This window comes from Erpetoichthys calabaricus, chromosome 13 (genome assembly GCF_900747795.2).
Source record: "Erpetoichthys calabaricus chromosome 13, fErpCal1.3, whole genome shotgun sequence".
Taxonomy (NCBI): domain Eukaryota; kingdom Metazoa; phylum Chordata; class Cladistia; order Polypteriformes; family Polypteridae; genus Erpetoichthys; species Erpetoichthys calabaricus.
Window position 1 is genome coordinate 75,588,589 of NC_041406.2, and position 20,608 is coordinate 75,609,196.

The window sequence follows — 20,608 nt, forward strand, 5'->3', positions numbered from 1 at the left end:
GGCAGCCAATTAGGAAATGAACATGGGCAGCTGGCTTAGAAAAGGGGAAAGTAGTGAGTATTCACATAGCAGGTTTTAAGACTGTTTTGTGTCTATCTTGACAGTTTTGCATCTAACCAGTTATACTTGTGTTTCATCATGAAGGTACCTAATCGAATCTGATCAGATATAAGCAATGTCACTCCAAATAAGATAAAATCTGTACAGACTTTGCTAGACCAGGAGACACCTAGAAGTACTTCACTTTAAAATGTCTAACTGATGCTGAAGTCTTGTCTACTCTGTTGAGCACACTCACTCAATGACCAAAGGCAGATTTTGACCAGTGCATATGCCCTCCCTAACAACTGAGTATGAATCTCAATCACTTAATTTTTTTCAACACTTTCCTTAATACAACTAGGGGTTTAGTTCCACATATATTTAGGAGTGCAATGAAACTAAAGATGCTGCTGCTGCAGTTGCTAGGCATATTTCGTATTAGCTACAAAGTATTGAAAGTCCCCATCTGAGGGACTCATTTAAATTAGATAAACCTTATTACCATTATGGTGAGATAGACTCTACACATTTCACCTGTCACCAATTATTGTTTTGTGCATAGGATTGGTAACATGGGACCAGTGAATAGCAACTAAGAGACATTCTCAGTGTAATGAGTGATATTAAATATAACCAAGTGACATTCCTCTCGCACTTTGCAGATGCTCTGTGGGTGACTCTTCCTAAAATTGTCAACAAGGGCAGCAAATAACTCTTTTCCACGTCTTGATGAACAAACAAATGTACCAGCTGGACTTAATGCAGGCCTTGAAAATAGATCATCATCTATTCTATCAAGTTCCTTGCCCTAAAAAGCTGTAGAGCACAAGCCAAAAAATTCAACAGTCAAGGCAAATTATGGAAGATAAATAGACAATGCCATTCAGATTTATGTATAATTAATGACAAAGAATCAAGGATCAAAACTAGACTGTTCAAAGATGATTTTTTTCTCCTTCGGAGTCCTTCACTCAAACCCTCAGAGAATCGGAGATCATATCCAAAGGTGAGGTATTTGTAAGAGCTAATCTTAAAAAGTTAATTCTTTAAGTTAAACTCATATTAGTACGTGCTTAATTTGAACAGAATAATTTTCTTTCATAGCCATAGACAATGATATAGCCTTTTACTCCCTGTAAGTTAATATGAGATAGAACTTTCTTGCTACATCTGTAATACAGTGTGTTAATTGTCTCAGTTGTTGTTTAGAATAGGTCTCAGTACTAACAGGGACAGAAAGACCCATTTACAGTATGAAAGCACTAACCCTTAATTTCCCACTGGAATCTTCAAGTATGTGATCCACAGTTAACCTGAAAGAATTTTGCTGGAATTCTTAAGTACTTAACTATACATTAACCAATCCATCCGTTTTTTTATTTATTTATTTATTTTTTTTAAACCCATTTATTCAGAGTTAGGTTACAGTGATGCTGGTGCCTTTTCAGAATGCATTGAGAGCAAGGAAAAAGCAATCCTTGGACAAAGTGCCTGCCCATCGTTGAATGAACACACACACACCGCCACCCACACCCGAGGCCAATTTAGCATCTCCAATCCATCTAATCTGCAAGTCTTACTGTGAGATATAGTCATAGGGAAATGATACACCATCTTGGTAGCACAGGGTACAAAATGAGAACCAACCCTGGATGGGATGCTGGTCCATCACAAAGCACACACACCTAAACATCTGGACAATCAGAATTCAAATAACTCTGACCATCTAGAACACAAGCAGCCTCCAGGTGTTTGAAATTTGTTAAAAACCTCTGCACCAATCTTTTAATTAATTTGTTGAAATTTCCCTTACAAAGATTAAATGTAATTTAATTTCATAGATTAACATAACCATTGTTATAGCAGGAAAAAATAATAATTTAATTTTAAAATTACATCATATGGCACTATAAATTACTTTCAACTGAAAAAGGGCTCTCATATGAGCAAAATTTCATTTAATATGGCCAACAACAGGTACACTGTTACATTAATCTCAACATTTAGTTCAAGTAAACTGCCAAATACAACCCCAATTCCAATGAAGTTGGGACATTGTGTAAAACGTAAATAAAAATAGAATACAATGATTTGCAAATCCTTTTCAACCTACTGTATATTCAATTGAATACACTACAAAGACAAGATATCGAATGTTCAAACTGATAAACTTTATTGTTGTTTTGCAAATCTTCACTCATTTTGAATTTGATGCCTGCAATATGTTCCAAAAAAGCTGGGACAGGGGCATGTTTACCACTGTGTTATATCACCTTTCCTTTTAACAACACTCAATAAGCGTTTGGGAACTGAGGACACTAATTATTGAAGCTGTGTAGGTGGAATTCTTTCCCATTCTTGCTTGATGTACAACTTCAGTTGCTCAACAGTCCAGGGTCTCAGTTGTCGTATTTTGCACTTCATAATGCGCCACACATTTTCAATGGGAGACAGGTCTGGACTGCAGGCAGGCCAGTCTAGTACCCGCACTCTTACTACGAAGCCACGCTGTTGTAACACATGCAGAATGTGGCATCGCATTGTCCTGCTGAAATAAGCAGGGACATCCCTGAAAAAGACGTCGCTTGGATGGCAGCATATGTTGCTCTAAAACCTGTATGTACCTTTCAGCATTAATGGTGCCTTCACAGATGTGCAAGTTACCCATGCCATGGGCACTAACACCCCCCATACCATCACAGATGCTGGCTTTTGAACTTTAAACGGATAACAATCCGGATGGTCCTTTTCTTCTTTGGCCCGGAGGACACGACGTCCATGATTTCCAAAAACAATTTGAAATGTGGACTCGTCAGACCACAGCACGCTTTTCCACTTTGCGTCAGCCCATCTCAGATGAGCTTGGGCCCAGCGAAGCCGGCAGCATTTCTGGGTGTTGTTGATATATGGCTTTCGCTTTGCATGGTAGAGTTTTAACTTGCACTTGTAGATGTAGCGACAAACTGTGTTAACGGACAATGGTTTTCTGTAGTATTCCTGAGCCCACGTGGTAATATCCTTTACAGAATGATGTCGGTTGTTAATGCAGTACCGCCTGAGGGATCGAACGTCATGGGCATCCAGTGTTGGTATTCGGCCTTGCCGCTTACGTGCAGAGATTTCTCCAGATTCTCTGAATCTTTTGATGATATTATGGACAGTAGATGATGAAATCCCTAGATTCCTTGCAATTGTACGTTGAGAAACGTTATTCTTAAACTGCTGGACTATTTGCCAATGCAGTTGTTCACAAAGTGGTGAACCTCGCCCCATCCTTGCTTGTGAACGACTGAGCCTTTTGGGGATGCTCCTTTTATACCCAATCATGACAAACACCTGTTTCCAATTAACCTGTTCACCTGTGGAATGTTCAAAACAGGTGTTTTTTGAACATTCCTCAACTTTCCCAGTCTTTAGCTGCCCCTGTCCCAGCTTTTTTGGAAGGTGCTGCAGTCATCAAATTCAAAATGAGTGAAGATTTGAAAAACAACAATAAAGCTTATCAGTTTGAACATTTGATATCTTGTCTTCGTATTGTATTCAATTGAATATAGGTTGAAAAGGATTTGCAAATCATTGTATTCTGTTTTTATTTACGTTTTGCACAATGTCCCAACTTAATTGGAATTGGGGTTGTAAAATTATGCAATGATGAAGGGCCCTTATGACAATTATAGTCCATTTTACATTTTTTACTCACCACAAACAGCAGCTGCTTTGTCCGTTCAATATGTTTGAGAAACTTGTGACCCATTCCTTTATTTAAGTGAGCTCCTTCAATCAAACCAGGCAAGTCAGCCACAGATATCTGGAAAACAGAATGTTATCATGTACGGCATTTACTAGTTAAAAGGTCAGTTCGGGGAGCAGACACTGGTACAGCACGTTGCCACACCCACCACATGACAAAACAGCTCGGGATCCTGGTTTGCAATACACCATACAGACAGGAAATGACTGTCTACATGCTGCAGCCAGTTGTTACGTGGGCGTCCGCTTGGCCTGGTCCAGCCACTCAACAACGAGGATCCTACAAACAGAATCACCCACTGGGTATCGCGCCACATGGCCATAGTACCATGACTGGCACAATGTAGGCAATGTGCCTCATTCGAGACTACATGAGCAACCACTCATTCGACACAAAGTCAAACCAGCGGTGCCCAAGGATTTTCCAAAGAGAGACAGTACCAAAAGAATCCAGTAGCAAGACAGGAAGCACCAGGACTCTAAAGACTAGGACCTTTGTCCTTTTGGATAGATATTTGGAGCACCACACACCCCTTTCCAGAGACCTCATGAATCCTCAAAAAAGGTTGGGAAACACTGCACTAGACTATAGATGGTGCATCACTTGCTCACAGATTCCTCTAACCTAACAGATACCTCATTATCTGCCCTCATAGCCCTCAAAGCCATCCTTGTCAGTTTCTGGTACAGACCGGAGTTGCCATCAAGCTGTGTGCTGCAACTCCTCCTGATCATATCCAGAGTGTCCTGCGAGATGAAACACCTCCTTCTGGGAACACTGGTAACACCAACATAATCCTCAGCAACCTTCCAGGTCTTGTCACAGCAGGTCTCCCACATCACATTAGGATCAGTAAGTTCCTCACACAAACAGCGTGCAAACTTGTCAGAAACAGCCTGATCTTGGAGCCTGGCCAGGTTCAGCCTCATTTTCCTAGTAGGTGGTAGCCTGCTGAACCTAAGCTGGATCTTAAGAGTAGCAACAAGTCTGTGATCAGAATTTAAAAACTGGGCTTTTCTGTAGACCCTGCAGTTTTGTAGAAGCCTCCAGTGTCTGCTGTTGAGGATGTGATCGATCTCCTTCACCACACCACCAGTATTGGAGTACCAAGTCCAACGATGTGGCTCAGGGTGCTGGAATCAGGATCCAGCAATCCACAGCCCCTGGCATTTTGCAAAGTCAAAGAACACGGAGTCACTTTCACCACAGTCACCAGACCCACAGGGCCCAATACAATCCTAAAACCCAGCCCTGTCAGTGCCAGTGGTTGCATTGAAGTCACCCATGACCAGAGGAGTGTTACTTCACCAGCACCCATCAACCACCAAGTAAAGTTGCGAATGTCTCCCTTACTGAGACATCACTCACCGCAATCAGAGCATACACTGAGACAACAGACAAGGCACCCACAGAGTGTTGTAATCCGAGTCTCATAATAAACTCATTGAAAGGAATGACATCAGACATTATCAGAAGGAAACGATCCACTACAGCAACAGCTACTCCCCGAGTAAGACAGCCATCAGAGCAGCCACACCAATAAAAGGTGTACCATCTCCCAGAGATTTGGCCAGTCCCAGGTGTGCATACCTCAGAGAGTGCCACCACTGAAATGTGGACTTTATGCAGCTGCTCCAATAGCAGAGGAAGATGATCATCATGGCAGAGAGACCAGATGTTCCACGCCACCTACCCGGATGGGCCGCCTCAGATTTGGACCACAGTGCTGCTGTGCAGCAGGCGACGCATCGGTACCACACTAGTTCTGATCCCCAAGAGGCCTTAGTCCATTAGCTCTCCAATGGTTTTTACTCTGCTGGGGATGGGGCTCCCCCTCATCCCCTTCATAATGCAAGCAGCCTTACGCAGAGAGCAGAAAAGAGTCCCATCTGTCGTCTTAGAGCTGCATTTTTTTTTTTTTATTTATTTATTTTTATTTTTTTTTAAAACAGTGGCTGGAGTGCAAATCCTGCCACCAACCACCATGATTTATCTGCAATTTGGAGGACCGCTTACAGGGCCGGATGCAGTTTAACATCATACCAAGGACATACTAGTTAAAAATAATCATTAATAATTTGCTCAATCAGTCACTATGCAAGTGCATTCTAAAGACATTACATTTTCTCAGCCTGAACCCATGCTCAGAAATTCATATTTCTATCACCTGGAAAGCCTTCTGTTATTGTTAGCGGTATCTTTTGTACAAATGGTTGAAAAGGTCCAATTTCTAAACCCCCTCAATATCTGGCAGTGACTAGAACCTTGAATCTTAATTTCAGAAACCCTAAACTTAGTTTTATTAAGAGAGAAAGAGAGAAAGAAAGAGAGAAAGAGAGAAAGAGAGAGAGAAAGAAAGAGAGAAAGAGAGAAAGAGAGAAAGAGAGAAAGAGAGAAAGAAAGAAAGAAAGAAAGAAAGAAAGAAAGAAAGAAAGAAAGAAAGAAAGAAAGAAAGAAAGAAAGAAAGAAAGAACTCAGCTAAGCAAGGTTTCTATGGACTTAATTAATGTTGCTTGTTTTTGAGATATACAACAAATAAAACCAAACCTATAATTTTGATTCAAATGGAAAAGTCATTAAAATGTGATTTTGTCAAATGTGTTTCTAAATGACAGGCAGTACTGCCACTTCCAAGAGTCTTTATAATTCAAATCTATGCAACATGTTCCATTCTTTAAGTAATTAACGCAATTATAAATTACAAACTGCTATGGGTGATAGATTGTTCTAATAGGTACTCCATGTGCAGGTTTGAGGAACAAACCTCAGTTACAGTATATGACGTTTACAGTATCTGATAAAAACACAAACACATATCTACAGTGGAAATATTTTGCTAGAACAGCTGAGCTAAACTTCGCACAGGTTTCACTTCCTGCATGGACTAACAGATGTAATGTGCAATTTCCATAGAAGAAGTGGAAGAAATTATTATGGCTGCATGACACAGTGACACAGAAAGAAAGCAAGAGTTAGGAGAATGTTGATTGATCCCCCTGAGCCAGAAGTACATTTCAGCATGAAGGAAATGCAATTGAAAACAGTTACAGGTGTCGTTATTAATGCGAAAGCAGGCCCTAGTAGCAAATCTTGCAAGGTGTACAAATATTGTCCCAAACTCCTGTTGCAGCTATGGAAGATCCTTAGGGCTGGTTTATACTTCATGTTCATTTGCCGCATTCTCTGAGCAAGTCCTCAGAAATTAACGAAACAGGTGTGTGAGCTGCAGCACCAGCAAAAAGCCAGGGGAGCAGTGTGATAAAGTTGGAATGTGACATCAGTATCTCTATTTACTGCATGACAGAAAGCCGCATATTCCCCCAACGTAATGACACGCTACATTTTAAAAGACTCTCATACCATCTTCTATGCATCAGAATGTACAACAGCGTATTTGAGCCACTGAAAAAAAAAATTAAGGACACAGTGAAAAGGTGTATTTTGTGATTAAAGTGGAAATTTTGGCTTTAATCTCAAATTGTCCACTTTAATCTCAGTTTATCTATCATTAAAGTAGACAGTCATAAACGTCATCTTAAAACTGACCCAGTTGTTAATCACTATGTGCTTTTGAGGCTTCCTCCTGAACTGAGAGCAGCAACAGATCGCCACACAGAACACATTACATTAATGATATTCCAGCTCTCTGCACATTTAGAGTCCGTAGATTTATACTTGATATCACTTTCATGCTGAAATGTATTACATTTTACCTGTGGTGGGCTGGCGCCCTGCCCGGGGTTTGTTTCCTGCCTTGTGTTGGCTGGGATTGGCTACAGCACACAACCACCCCCCCCCCGTGACACTGTAGTTAGGATATAGTGGGTTGGATAATGGATGGATGGATAATGGATGGATGTTAAAGTCATTAACTTAGTTTAAATAATAAATACTGTTAATAATTACACATGTTGGGTGGCACGGTGGTAGCACTGCAGCCTCACAGGGAGTCACATCGCTGGTGTTCCCTGCCTGGATTTTGCATGTTTTCCTGGTTTGTTTCCACGGTGTGCTCTGGTTTCCTTCCAAAGACATGAAGGTTTGGAGATTTGGTGATGCTAAAATGACGCCAGTGTATGTGTATGCTTGTATTCAGCTTGTGATGAGCTGATGCCCTATCCAGGGATTATGTTCCTGTCTCGCGCCCGATGCTTGCTGGAAAGGGCGCATCCCTGGATTAATGGATGTAATCATTAAATATCCTTTTCTGAGATATTGTGGCAAGGTGTCCTTGGAATTTAATGGATGTTTCAGGCAATTCATAACACAATGAAGCCGAACATTTTCTCACCATGATATCTCGCACTGACACCTGGTGGAATCTTCCAGAGTTACATAAAGTACGCTCAAAAGTATAATCAGAACAACGCTTGCATAGCAGTCGCATCACGTCGCATGAAGTATAAACCCGGCCTTAGAGTCATCTAGAGAATGGCAAGATTCTAGATAAGTGGAGAGCTGCGGAAGAAGTTTGAATCTCAAAGGAAGAGAACTTCAACCAGATAGATCCGTTAAGTATCATCTCGTTGTTGTTAGTTGAGGCGAAGAACATTTTCTGTGCTGTTTTCTACGGAATTTACGCCTATCTTGACTTGAATGGCTACATCAACAAATCAAGGTAGAAAGGGGGACATAACAGGGGTAACTGGGAATCCAGGAACATAATGGTGTGAGGTGAAGAAGCTCATCAGGGAAGCAAGAGAGAATAAAGGAAATGTATTCAGTGTTCTGGTTAGACCAAGCAAATGCATATGGCTCTATACCTGACAAGCTAGTGCAGCTAGTGGACAATCTGACTGTTACTACAGAATCTGTCCCAGGCTGGCAATGGATCATATAGGGTTTGGAAAAGTTAATTCAGTGGACAAGAATGCACTTCATGCCAGTCACATCAAGATCTTTGGTATTGAAAAGGAAAACAGTGGTAGACAAGTACAGATTCCGCATTGCAAGAACAAATCTTCTAAATATCTCAAAGGACTGTTGAAGGATGCTGCATCTGTGCATTCAACCTGCACAGAGTTGGACACCAAGCTGAAAGCTATAGATAGGTCCAGAATACCAGGGTAGTTAAAAGTAAAGCATGGCTGTATCGTCATGCCATTCTTCCCAGGATCCTCTGGTTACTACTCATCTACAAAGTACCAATGTCCACAGCTGAGATCCAGAAGACGAAAGTGTTTGGTCACCTCAGGAGAAGGTTGGGGCTACGGAAGAGCCTAGACACCATCACACTCTATGGTCACAGGGTGCTTTACAATTTACATCTGCCTCTCAAGTCCCTAGAGGAGAAGTTCAAGATCTTGAAAACTATACAAGTGAATACAGGAAGGAAATGTACGGTAGAGAAGGCCATTCAACAAGCTGATACAAGATGTGGAAGATGACCCAGACACAGACAGACAGAGAGCATTTTAAAGTCCACCACACGTTTATTTACACTAATATGTACAATTACAGTGAGCACAACCCGGTGCCACAGCACCAATCACCCCTTGGTCCTTGGCCACACAACACAATGCCTTCAGTCTCTCAGGTCCGCCTCCACTCCTCTCCTCCGAGCTCCGTCCTACTCCTCCCGACTCTTGCCCATGACTGGAGGGAGGCGGCCCCTTTTATTCACCCCGGAAGGACTCCAGGTGCATCCTGAGGGTTTCCGTAGCCACAACCCTGTGTGGCGGAAGCTCTGGCGGTACATCCGGAAGTCCTCCAGGTGTCCACAATCCTCTTCCCCCCAGCATTTCCGAGTGTGGCGGAAGTGCTGAGGTCCAGGGCTCCCAAGGCATCGGGGCACCCCCTGGCGGTGACCACGGGCCCCTACATGGTACAGCTTCCAAGCTATGTACCCGTGGCCCCCACAGCAACCAGGGAAGATGCCCCCTCGTGTTCTGGAGGAGGCATAAGCCCTCCTCCGGTCCTCCTGGGCATCCCGTCCGGGCATGAACCCCAGCCAGGTGCCACAAAGACTATGCAACATGAGGCAGTTAGGCATAGTGACATGAACTGGATGGAGTTCCTTTGAGACCCTTCACATTAGAACCACCGGGGAAGGGAGAAAATGCAGCTAGGTCAGCAAAAAGGTAGATCAGCAGCTGAAAAGGAAAGATCATGCAGGGCAGCTGTGATGAGATAAAAAAGAAAGTGAACTAAATGGGAGGATGTGGTCAAGAGGAAGGTGACCATACCACTTGAAATTTCTAATCTAGGCAGTGTATGAGGTACGGCCCACTATCAAACCTGCACATACAGGTTAAAGCTAAGTCTCCAGTTTGCCCACTGTGCTACAAGCAAGGCACCTTGGAGCAAATATTGAATAGCTGCTCCAAAGCATTTGATGTGGGACGTTACAGACCAGGTCTTGGAAGGCCACTGCCAAAACTATCAGTGCAGGAATTAATGCAACCAAACATTCCATCTAAGTAGATGATTGCTTTTGTTAGAACAGGCGAGTAGACAAAAACAACAGGAAAAAATTCTGTAGGCTACTTCAACTGAGAAAGTGATTGGTAGTTGCTAGTGGACCTCTAACATCACCTGAAGTTCTCCAGCCACATTGCTGTCACTGCCTTGTAGTCTTATGTGAGGTCACCAAGCAAGTGATGATGTTGGATCTGACAGTCCCATTGGAAGAACATCTGGAAGAGGACTTTGAGAAGAAACTCGCCAAATATGCAGGATTGGTCAGACAATGTCAGCAAGTCGACTGTAAAGCCAGGTGCCTTCATCTGGAGGATGGATGCAGGGCTCTGTGGCCCACTCCCTAATTAAGGCCTTCAGTTTTCTGGGCATGGTAGGACGTGGGAAGTAGGGAGCCTCTTGATGGCTGTGTCTCAGGAGGGGAGCGAGTTGGAGTCTAAGTAGCTAGCATGTCAACGAGACACAACCTGGGATTTGATCAGCTCCAGCTATGTCACCTGTAAGAGTGCATGAAAATGAAAGCCCCAAAACACCCAGCGATTCTAGAACAATCACTTATGATATCTCCATTAGCAATAGTAGAAATCTTTAAATTCAGATGTCACTTCAGGGAATTACAATATTCACAAACTGTCAGATTATTATGTCAGATTATCAGAAAAGACATTGCACCCCATCCACTGCACAAGTACTACGTGTTCTACTATGAAAATTAAGACAAACCAGCAAATAAACCAATGCCCATCTAGTTACTGCACATGAAATACAACAAAACAATTCACATCATAGCACAGAACTGTAACCTAAATGCTAAGCATAAACACTTTCATTTTATCCAGCATGATTTTTAACTTAAAGGCAGAATTAACACAATGTTATGGAACACTATTGTATGATTTTACAGGATAACCAATTTTCTGCTGCCACCCTTGCCATTCACTTTATGGAATTTCCAAAGTGCAAAGTTCAGAATAATATCAAGATAATGTTTCCATTACTATGAACTCAAGTGGTGGAAAGTAACAAATTACATTTACCATAAATTTTGTTGGTAACTGTACTTTTTTTAAATGCAAATACTTTTACTCTTTAAAAATGATTTTTATTTAATAACTATGCTTCTCCATTACATTTTCAAAGAGGGTCATTTTAAACTACAATTGATTGCTTATGTTTAAAATCAAATTTGTGAAGGACAATTGAAGCAAGTTGTAGATCATGATGTTTTAGTGTTTTTAGTAAATGACGTGATGGCTGTGCCTTTCTGTCTGGCTATGTAAGTGAGTACATCTCAGTACTACAGCCCAGTGTATTGTGTACTGTGACTGTGTTTTCTGCATGTGGAGAAAACTGAATGAATGAGGATGTGTTTAAAGCTTTCGTTATTTGCAATACAGGTAGAACTCAAAAGTAGAGATTGCACATTCCTGGCCAAAATCTACCACAGCCATTCAATATAAAGGACATACTGTAAAATACGTGGACTCTACCTCAAACATACCAAAACACGTGGAAAGTACTTGTTTTTTTTTTTTAATCTAGCAGGGTGTTTAAAATAAGGCAGCATAAATGATAAAAATCACAGCTATTGGCATTTGAAAGATACAGATGTAAAATTCTGACAGTCAAAGAGGTAGGCTTATAGGTACGGAAGGTGTATCTGTTAGTGATAGCAGTGATGAAAGAAAGAAAAAAAAAAAAAGACGAGACAGCCAATTACCATTATTAAAAAGAAAGGTTGTACAATGCACTTGGAGTAAAAAAAGTCAAATACTACTATGCTTCCTCTGTAACTCAGTAACATTTATCAAGATCAGAAATTCTAGCTATCAAATGCTGTGCACTGCAAAGAACAATTAAATTAGTTGTCAACCATACTCTGAAGGATTCTCAGATCAGCAAGACACTGGAGGCTATAAGATGCCTTATAGTACATTTTAAGAAGAGTGATCTGACCAGCATCAAGCTGAAAGCAAACCAGCAGTAGTTGGGAATGCCTAAACATAAACTGATACAAGATGTAGAAGTCATGTGGAACAGTTTTAACTAATTGATACAGTGCTGTAAAAAAAAAAAAAAACACCATTGCAATTTCTACAATGGTGTGACCGAAATGTATGCAAATACACTTAAATTAAAGTCTGCAATGTGCACTTTAGGCATATCTGAATTGCTTGATTTGTAATTTTAAACTGTGGAGAAGAGGGATAAATCAAAGAAAAATGTGTATTTGTCCCTAACATTATTGATGACACTGTATATCTGTAACATATATGTACTTGACAATGACTATGAAAAAAAGATGTTTGCAGCATGTGGCTATACCAGAATACAAGTACCGGTGTTGCATATTTAGAATACAAAATTAAGTATTTGGGATTTAGATTGTGGTACAGAGAGATGTACTCAAGAATACAGTTACTTTATGAAACTTAAATACTGAAAACTTTCAAACTACATCTCAAAAAAAAAAAAAAAAAATCATCTACACTCAGCCCTCCGTATCCATGGTTTCCACATCTGCAGATTTAACCACCCCCAGATCAAAAATATATAAAGAGAAAAAAAAAAAAAAACCTATGCTGCATCCACGCAAATGAAATGATGCGTTAACCTACCAGCATTTCACAGATCCCCACTCTTCCTTCAGAACTTGTTGTTTGAGGATTGTTCACCTCGCATCTCATTGGTATGCTATTTGAGTTGTGTGTGGCTGGTGAATTTAATGTTCAAGCATCAGGAGATGGGATTCTGAATGTTTTCAATTAGAAAGCTTAGCATTTGCTCTCTGTTGGGAATGCTCATAGTGCGTTAGGGCAGATATGATAGATACCAACTACAGACCACAGATGTTAAATAATAACAACAACAATCAGATATTATTAGATGTACATTGATGGATCCCTGTGCTGCCACCATATATACAACACTTTCAACCCAAAACAAGACTTAAAAGGAGTCCTTCCCTCTCCCTGAAAAAGAAAACAACTCTGACCCTGTGAAGAAATAATCATAACAAAAGATTAATTTTTTTTTACAAGGCATTTCTATCTTCTTCATGGAAGAAAAAAATGCAAACTATTGGCACTTCAACCAAAGGAATGAGACAGTCCCATGCAGCAGTTTCCTCACATGATTAATGTGTGTCCCAAGACTGGAAGTCTGTGAGCAGCACAATGACAGCTTTACTTACTGCTTGTTTGTGGCCATTTGTTGTATTTTGTTTGTGATTAGCATTCTATCACTGTCTTTCATTGTTTGAGGCAAGGCAGTGCAGTGCAGCTGCGCCGCACCTGTCAAACTGCAGAACAGCGTTGGAAAAAAGATGGACTGATTGTTTCTAAACAGATTTTTAGGACTTCCAGGTTGTAGTTAAGAAAGCTAAACATGATTTCTTCGCTGATTTAGTATCCCATCATTCTAAGAATCCTAGGGTCTTATTCAATTCAAGTAATGCGGCCATTCACCCTCATTCTGTGATGGGATTAAATAGTACTGTTCTTTCATGTGAGCAGTTTCTTTCATTCTTTGTCAGTAAAACTGATACAATCCACTGTGGTATTGCTCCATCTGGTTATGAACTTCCTACTGTTAATCATAGCATTGTCTTGGAATCTTTTGATCTTGTCTACACTTTCACAGTTAAAAATAACTACTGACACCCTTAAACCAGCTCTCAGTCCTCTTGATATTGTACCACCACACCTCGTAGTGGAAGCCTTTGATGTTTTGGGTCCATCTTTACTTGCCATTATCAATGATTCTACTAGTGAGGGAGTTGTGCCCTCATTTTTTAAACATGCTGCAGTACGTCCCTGTCTAAAAATGGCAGACTTAGATCCTGGAGTTTTAGCCAATTTTCACCCAATTTCCCAATTGCCATTTCTGGCTAAAATATTAGAAAGAATTATTTATAATCAATTGGTTGATCACCTTAACTCCAATAATTTATTTGAGATCTACCAATCTGGCTTTAGGCGTTATCATGGTGTTGAGACGGCCTTCCTTAAAGTATTCAATGACATCTCTATTATTACTGACTCGGGTGGCGCTGCAGTCCTTGTCGTCCTCGACCTGGCCGCTGCCTTTGACACTATTGACCATGAGATATTGCTGTTGCGGCTTTAACATCTTGTTGGGCTTAAAGGGGCTGCTTTTAACTGGTTCAGGTCATATCTAACTGGTAGACACTTTTCAGTGACTTAAAATTCCTCTTTTTCGTCTTTTGCTCCTCTTAAATGTGGTGTTCCTCAGGGATCCATTTTGGGTCCTATTTTATTCTCTATATACCTTCACCCTATTGGAGCTATTTTTAGGAAATTTAACATTTCTTTTCACTGCTATGCTGATGATACACAGGTTTATATTCCCGTCTGCATATCTACAATGAATCAACTGCACAACTATCTTTCTGAACTAAGATCCTGGACGGCTAATAATTTTCTTGATCTGAATCAAAATAAAATGGAATTGATTATAGTGGGTCCATCAGCTAAAGCCCAAATTGGTCTTGGACTTCTCGGCTCTTTCTCTGTCTTTTACAAACCTCAAATCCGCAATCTTGGTGTTACCTTTGACAGTAACCTCTCTTTTGAGAAACAGATTAATTCTGTAGTCAAGAGTTGCTTTGTCCAGCTTCATCTATTAGGTAAGCCTTTTTTATCTTCTAGGGATCTTGAGAAAGCTACTCATGCTTTTATCTTTTCTCACCTTGATTACTGCAACTCGCTGTATTCTGGGATTAGCAAATCCCTGATACGCAGGTTATAGTTGGTCCAGAATGCTGCCGCTCACTTTCTGGTTGGGGCAAGAAAGTCTGATTCTGTTTCTCCAATATTAGCTTCTTTATACTGGCTGCCTGTCAGTTTTCAAATTGATTTTAAAATCTTGTTGCTAGTTTTTAAATCTTTACATGGGCTTGCTCCTGCCTATTTATCTGAATTGTGTGCTTTACACCAGCCATCTAGAGTGCTTAGATCTTCTGGTCAGTTGTCTCTTGTTGTCCCTCATACCAAGTGTAAAACTAAGGGGGACAGGGCTTTTGCAGCTGCTGCTCCTTGCCTGTGGAACTCTTTACCCCATTACATAAAGGAGTCGTCTACAATTCAACTGTTCAAAACAAGATTAAAGACTCATTTCTATTCACTTGCATTCCGTGACCGTCAGTAATACTGGATGGTTTCCTCATTGTGATTATGTAACATTACTTCTATTTATTATTTATTTATGTTAATTTATTTTACTTCTATTTATGTTATTTATGTTAATTGTATGTTTTCTTTTATTCTATTATTGTAAAGCACTTTGGCCACAGCATTCCTATGTTGTTTTAATTGTGCTATATAAATAAATTAACATTGACACTGCCGCCTCAACACTCGGATCTCATTTTTGGCCAGAATAATTGGTCCAGCATTGTCTTCCTGACAGGTGGCGCAGTGGTAGTGCTGCTGCTTTGCAGTAAGGAGACTGTGGAAGATTGTGGGTTTGCTTCCCGGTTCCTCCCTGTGTGGATAGTGCTTTGAGTACTGAGAAAAGAGCTATATAAATGTAATGAATTATTATTATCTTATACATCCCTAGCTGTCAGGAACAATTAAAACATCATTGCACCATTATAATCCACTCAAAATGAGTTTAGTTCTTCATTCCCCACCGACTTCAACACAAAATTCCAAAATATTTCCATGATTTCACCAAACACACGGCAAAGCAAACTCCACAATGTCCGCTCATTACTATATCAATTGTTAATGACCCTTTTTGTTTGAAAAATGCTTATATATTTGTTTTTCTTTTTTAGTAGTTTAATGTATTTCAGGGAGTGTGGCACAACTAGGAACACAAGGTCACAAGACCCTATACTTTGGTAGTAATTTAGTACTAAAGCACAGAAAATATAATGGTGATGGCTTTTTTTTTTTTTGGACTGTATTGGTAGGACTAAGAAAGTCAGTACTGTACTCGTGTGACTGCAAGTAGACAAATTACTCCAGAAGACAAGAACAACAAAAAAATGACATATAAAAATGGGTCAGAGTGTTGATGATGCAGCTTTCGAAAACAAATACAGATCATGTTTGGAAATGCGTTTGTGCTTGAACTAGAAAATATCAGCACACAAGTGCAAGAATCTTACTTGTTATAAAAAAAAAAAAAAAAAAAAAAACACACACACAAGACTGAGTTATTACCAGTTTTACCTCAGAATGGAATTAAGTCAGAAACAGATCTGTACCTAATTTGAGAGTGAAATAACGTTGCCGATCAAATGAGGTATAATAGTTTAACTTGCTTTGTAATGTATTTGTAAGAGGAGATGAAAACATACATATACCCATTCGCAATATATAAACAGAGGCTTCACAATCATTCTGATTGAAAAGAGCAATTCTACAGTTGACCATCAGTCCAAGCACCTGTTCATTTTCTAATCGGTGTATACAGTTGTACTGTGTTAAAACAGATGTGTAAGTCGCTGAACCGTGCAATTTTTAAGACAAGCAAAACAGCAAACATAATTGCTAAATACAACTCTACAAAGACTGAAAACCATTCATTTGGTTTTTAAAGGCAAACTACTCTTCATTATTAGAACCCATAAGTGAAAGCACATATATATGAATAGTACGTTGAAGAATGTGATGTGGTCTCATAGCTTTAAATTTATTGAGTAGAGGTAAAGACAGCCATTTTCAAATTCTGGATTTGTATGCAGGCATAAGAAATGAAGTCTGATCACTCGCACAAGAAACCCTGAAAACATTAAAACAAAGGCTGTTTAAAAGGAGTTCTGAAATAAAGGATTAATGAAATACTGAAAAGTTAGATTTTTATACAAGAAGCTCTAAAATTGAAATGTATAGTTAAAAAAATGTATTTGGAAAATTAAAATACCTTGAGTTTCTAGGTTTGAAATCTGCATTAAATTTGACTAATCTACTAAATTACTTTTTAGCAATATTTTTTTAACCAGCTAATTGTTTATAAATATAATTCTTACAAATCTAACCAATTGGTTTACTGACAAACCGGACCTTAAAACATTGACTAATTTAACAGCATACGAGTATATCAATGAACTTCCTTATTTGCACATTTAACTTCTGCAGGTTCAATTATGCACAAGACTTTTTGCAACCTCTTTTTTCACTTTTACTCTTTTCTACTTTGAACAATGGGAACCTTCTGAAATGTATAGTGTATCATTAAGGATTTGACAAAGATTTTCTTAGGACCTAGCCTATATATTCTATCAACTCCAGTCTCTCAATGTATTTTTTTTAATCAAGCATCACAGTTTAGTTGGTAGCACTTTATATTAGGTGTCTCTTATTATAGTATATTTATACTATAATTACCTAATGATTATCTGCTAACTACAGTGTATTTAGGCATTAAGACATTCTCACTCTGTACATCATGTAAGCCAGTCCATTAGGAGGTGAATATATACAGAGAAAGAATCACACTCAGGGGCTTTTTCCACCAGTTAACACATATGGATTTCAAAACTCAACAAAGAGAGAACATTCAAGCTGCCCAAGAAGTGCCTAGACCCTAGATTTAAACCCAGAACCATGCCACTGACTGCAAACCATTTAAGACAGAAACATAAAAACATTACCACTGACATACCATTATCAGAGAAATACTTTGAAACTAAAATATTAAACTTCTACATGTATATTAATTTTAAAAAAGTGTTTCTTCAATATAGTAGGACTGTAACACACAGAGTACAATGAAATTCCTATTTCTACAATCAATGAACAGGCAAATGACAGTTACTGGAAGGGGTTATTTTTTTCTTACAATTGAGATTTAAAAGCATATCAAGTATTAAATCATACAAAAATATTTACATAATATTTCAAATACAAACATTTAGGGAATAGTTTGAAATAAATCTTATTAATGCTACATATTTCTTACATTTGCAAAAACAGAATTTAAAGCAGTGTTACTAACCTGTTTGTAATCTTCAAACATGATTTTTCCAATTTCTGGTTTTAATGTTGTAACTGTAAAAATACAATCAAATACAGCAAACATTATTATGTTAATGGAAGGATTTTACACCTGGTTATCTATATAGAGTCAAGAATGTCTGTTTGTATATCTGCACATGACTCAAAAACATGAAATTGGTATACATATCTTGTCACAGCGTAGGCTACTTTATTCTGCCCTCAGTCTACTATTTTCTTACATTTTCAGTCCCAGGTTAAGGATGCATACAAACAGAATGTCATGCAAGTTTGGGAGTAAATTAAAGGTAGATTAGCTTTAAAAAAAAAAAATCATTTTTTACTTTGATATGTCTGTGTTTCATATGCCAATCTGAGAATTAATACACTGGTTTTGTTTTCTTTTTGCCTTCTCTTCAGCTTGTCTTTTAGGAAGGCATTTAAATTCAGGTTGTACTTACTCAAGTAGTATTTCGTTAAAAGTTCAGGTCTGAGGTCACTGTTTTAAGTTTAACCTGGTTCATCATTTTTTAAAATTCTTCTGTGTTGATTCTACATTAATTTTGTGATTCAGTGTGAATTTACTTCATGATTTATGTATTAGTTTTATAATCCCAGCCCTAAATAAAAAATATTTTTTAGAAAAAAAGCACAAAAGAAAATTGATTCCAGGGCTATGAATCATAAAATGTCTTCGTTACACAGTACATGGTAAAATCCAGTTGGGGACAGAAATCCCTAGAGTGCATTTCTATTGTTTTATTTAGTTGATATTGGTGTAACCAAATGTTTTTAATCATATAAATACTTTCTTTTAAATTTTGGATTGTTGTACTCACTACTCTTCAGCCATTTGCAGCTCATTTAATTTAAAAGTAAAATAATAGCTATTTACTTTTGGGTATGCAATTTAGGTGCAATAATGGCAAAAACCCCTTAGGGCATTAGGTGTTCATTTTTAAATTTTACGATATCATGTTACATTTTTGAGGTAATAATAATAATACATTTTATTTATATAGCACCTTTCCAGTGCTCCAGGCAATATAATAAACATTATTAACTGCCTGTCAGCTTTATGAACAGAGCTCCATGCTATTCAGGGTGCAAATATGATTTCAAATACGATTAACTCGTTGATATTAACATGTATATCTCTTTAAAAATTATTTTATCATACTTACAAGGATAATGTGCAATCTCTGGCTTAGCATGAGACAACTGGCTTAACAATGATGATTTTCCTGCATTCGGGAACCTTGGAAGAGCAAGGGAAAAAAAAACTCATAGAACACTGGTAATGTAAAGCTGCTTTAAAAGTTCAGTATTAAAAACAATTACTACATATATGCTTGTTTAAATAAGGAGTTAGGATTACAATCCAATGTGCTGCTGTAGCTAAGATGAATGCAACAGGCCATATCAATTTTTTTTCCTCACCAGACTCAGTTTCCATGTTATAGACACCAACTACTGGACTGACTGACCCTTTACTAAACACAGGTTACTCACTTAATGCAACCATCTGAAATTAGCCACCACAGCATTTGAAGGTTAAAATATACATTTACATACAGTAATCTACAGTAAAATAAAACCTGTAACTGATGGTGTCATAAATGTTTTTATATATGAAGCCCCAAAATCTATACAAAATGAACATAAGACATGAAGAAATACCATATGATAAAATAAACTAAATACAAAAACAGGGATGGAATGGAATATGTTTTAAGTATCAAATTATTCTCTGTGCACCAGTCAGTATTCCTACCTCCTGCCTCGCCATCAGTGATCAGCCCTACTATTGTTGTATCGTCTCCAAATGTAATGATAGCATTGGTGTTGTGGGCTGGTATGCAGTCATATGTATACAGAGAGTAAAGGAAAGGGCTCAGCACACAACCTTGTGGTGCTCCTATGCTGAGTGACAACATGTGGAATTGGTGGGGACCCATCCTGACTGTGTTGAAGAATGATTTTAGGGTAACCGAGCATTCACCTTAAAGAAATAGCATAAACGCTTAATAAATGTCGGAAACCAGATAAAGGGCAAGTGAACAACAAAATGAACTGAAAGATGACTAAGAAGTCAACAGATGTCATGTAAACAACCAGAATGGACAGTTGTTATATGCACAGAAATTTCAAGGGTGGTGGCTCAACTGAAGGGTATAAAGAAGAACCAGAATATAATAGACTTATTTTATACAAGTAATTTGGGTGTGTAAACCAACAAATCAACCAGAGTAAAATGTATGCATTGATTGACACTGTATGGAAATTCAACAATTCTGCTGGGTATGATGGTATTAAAAGCAGAACTCTAATCCATAAACAGCAGCCGTGTATATGTTCCTTGCCGTTCCAGGTAGAACAGTACAGGGTGGAGGACAGCGGAAATGGTATAGTCTATTGACCTACTGGA

The 20,608-nt window shown here is 38.7% G+C and overlaps 1 protein-coding gene across 1 annotated transcript in view; it reads right to left on the reverse strand.

Moving 5' to 3' along the window:
* gtpbp10 (GTP-binding protein 10 (putative)) overlaps positions 1-20,608 on the reverse strand; it is a 70,010-nt gene that overhangs the window by 25,967 nt on the left and 23,435 nt on the right. Inside the window, exons 5-7 of the mRNA XM_028817143.2 lie at positions 19,365-19,438; positions 18,182-18,234; positions 3,743-3,850 (exon numbers count right to left, since the gene is read on the reverse strand). Of these exons, the coding sequence (XP_028672976.1) occupies positions 3,743-3,850; positions 18,182-18,234; positions 19,365-19,438 (235 nt within the window). The remainder of the gene's footprint in view (positions 1-3,742; positions 3,851-18,181; positions 18,235-19,364; positions 19,439-20,608) is intronic.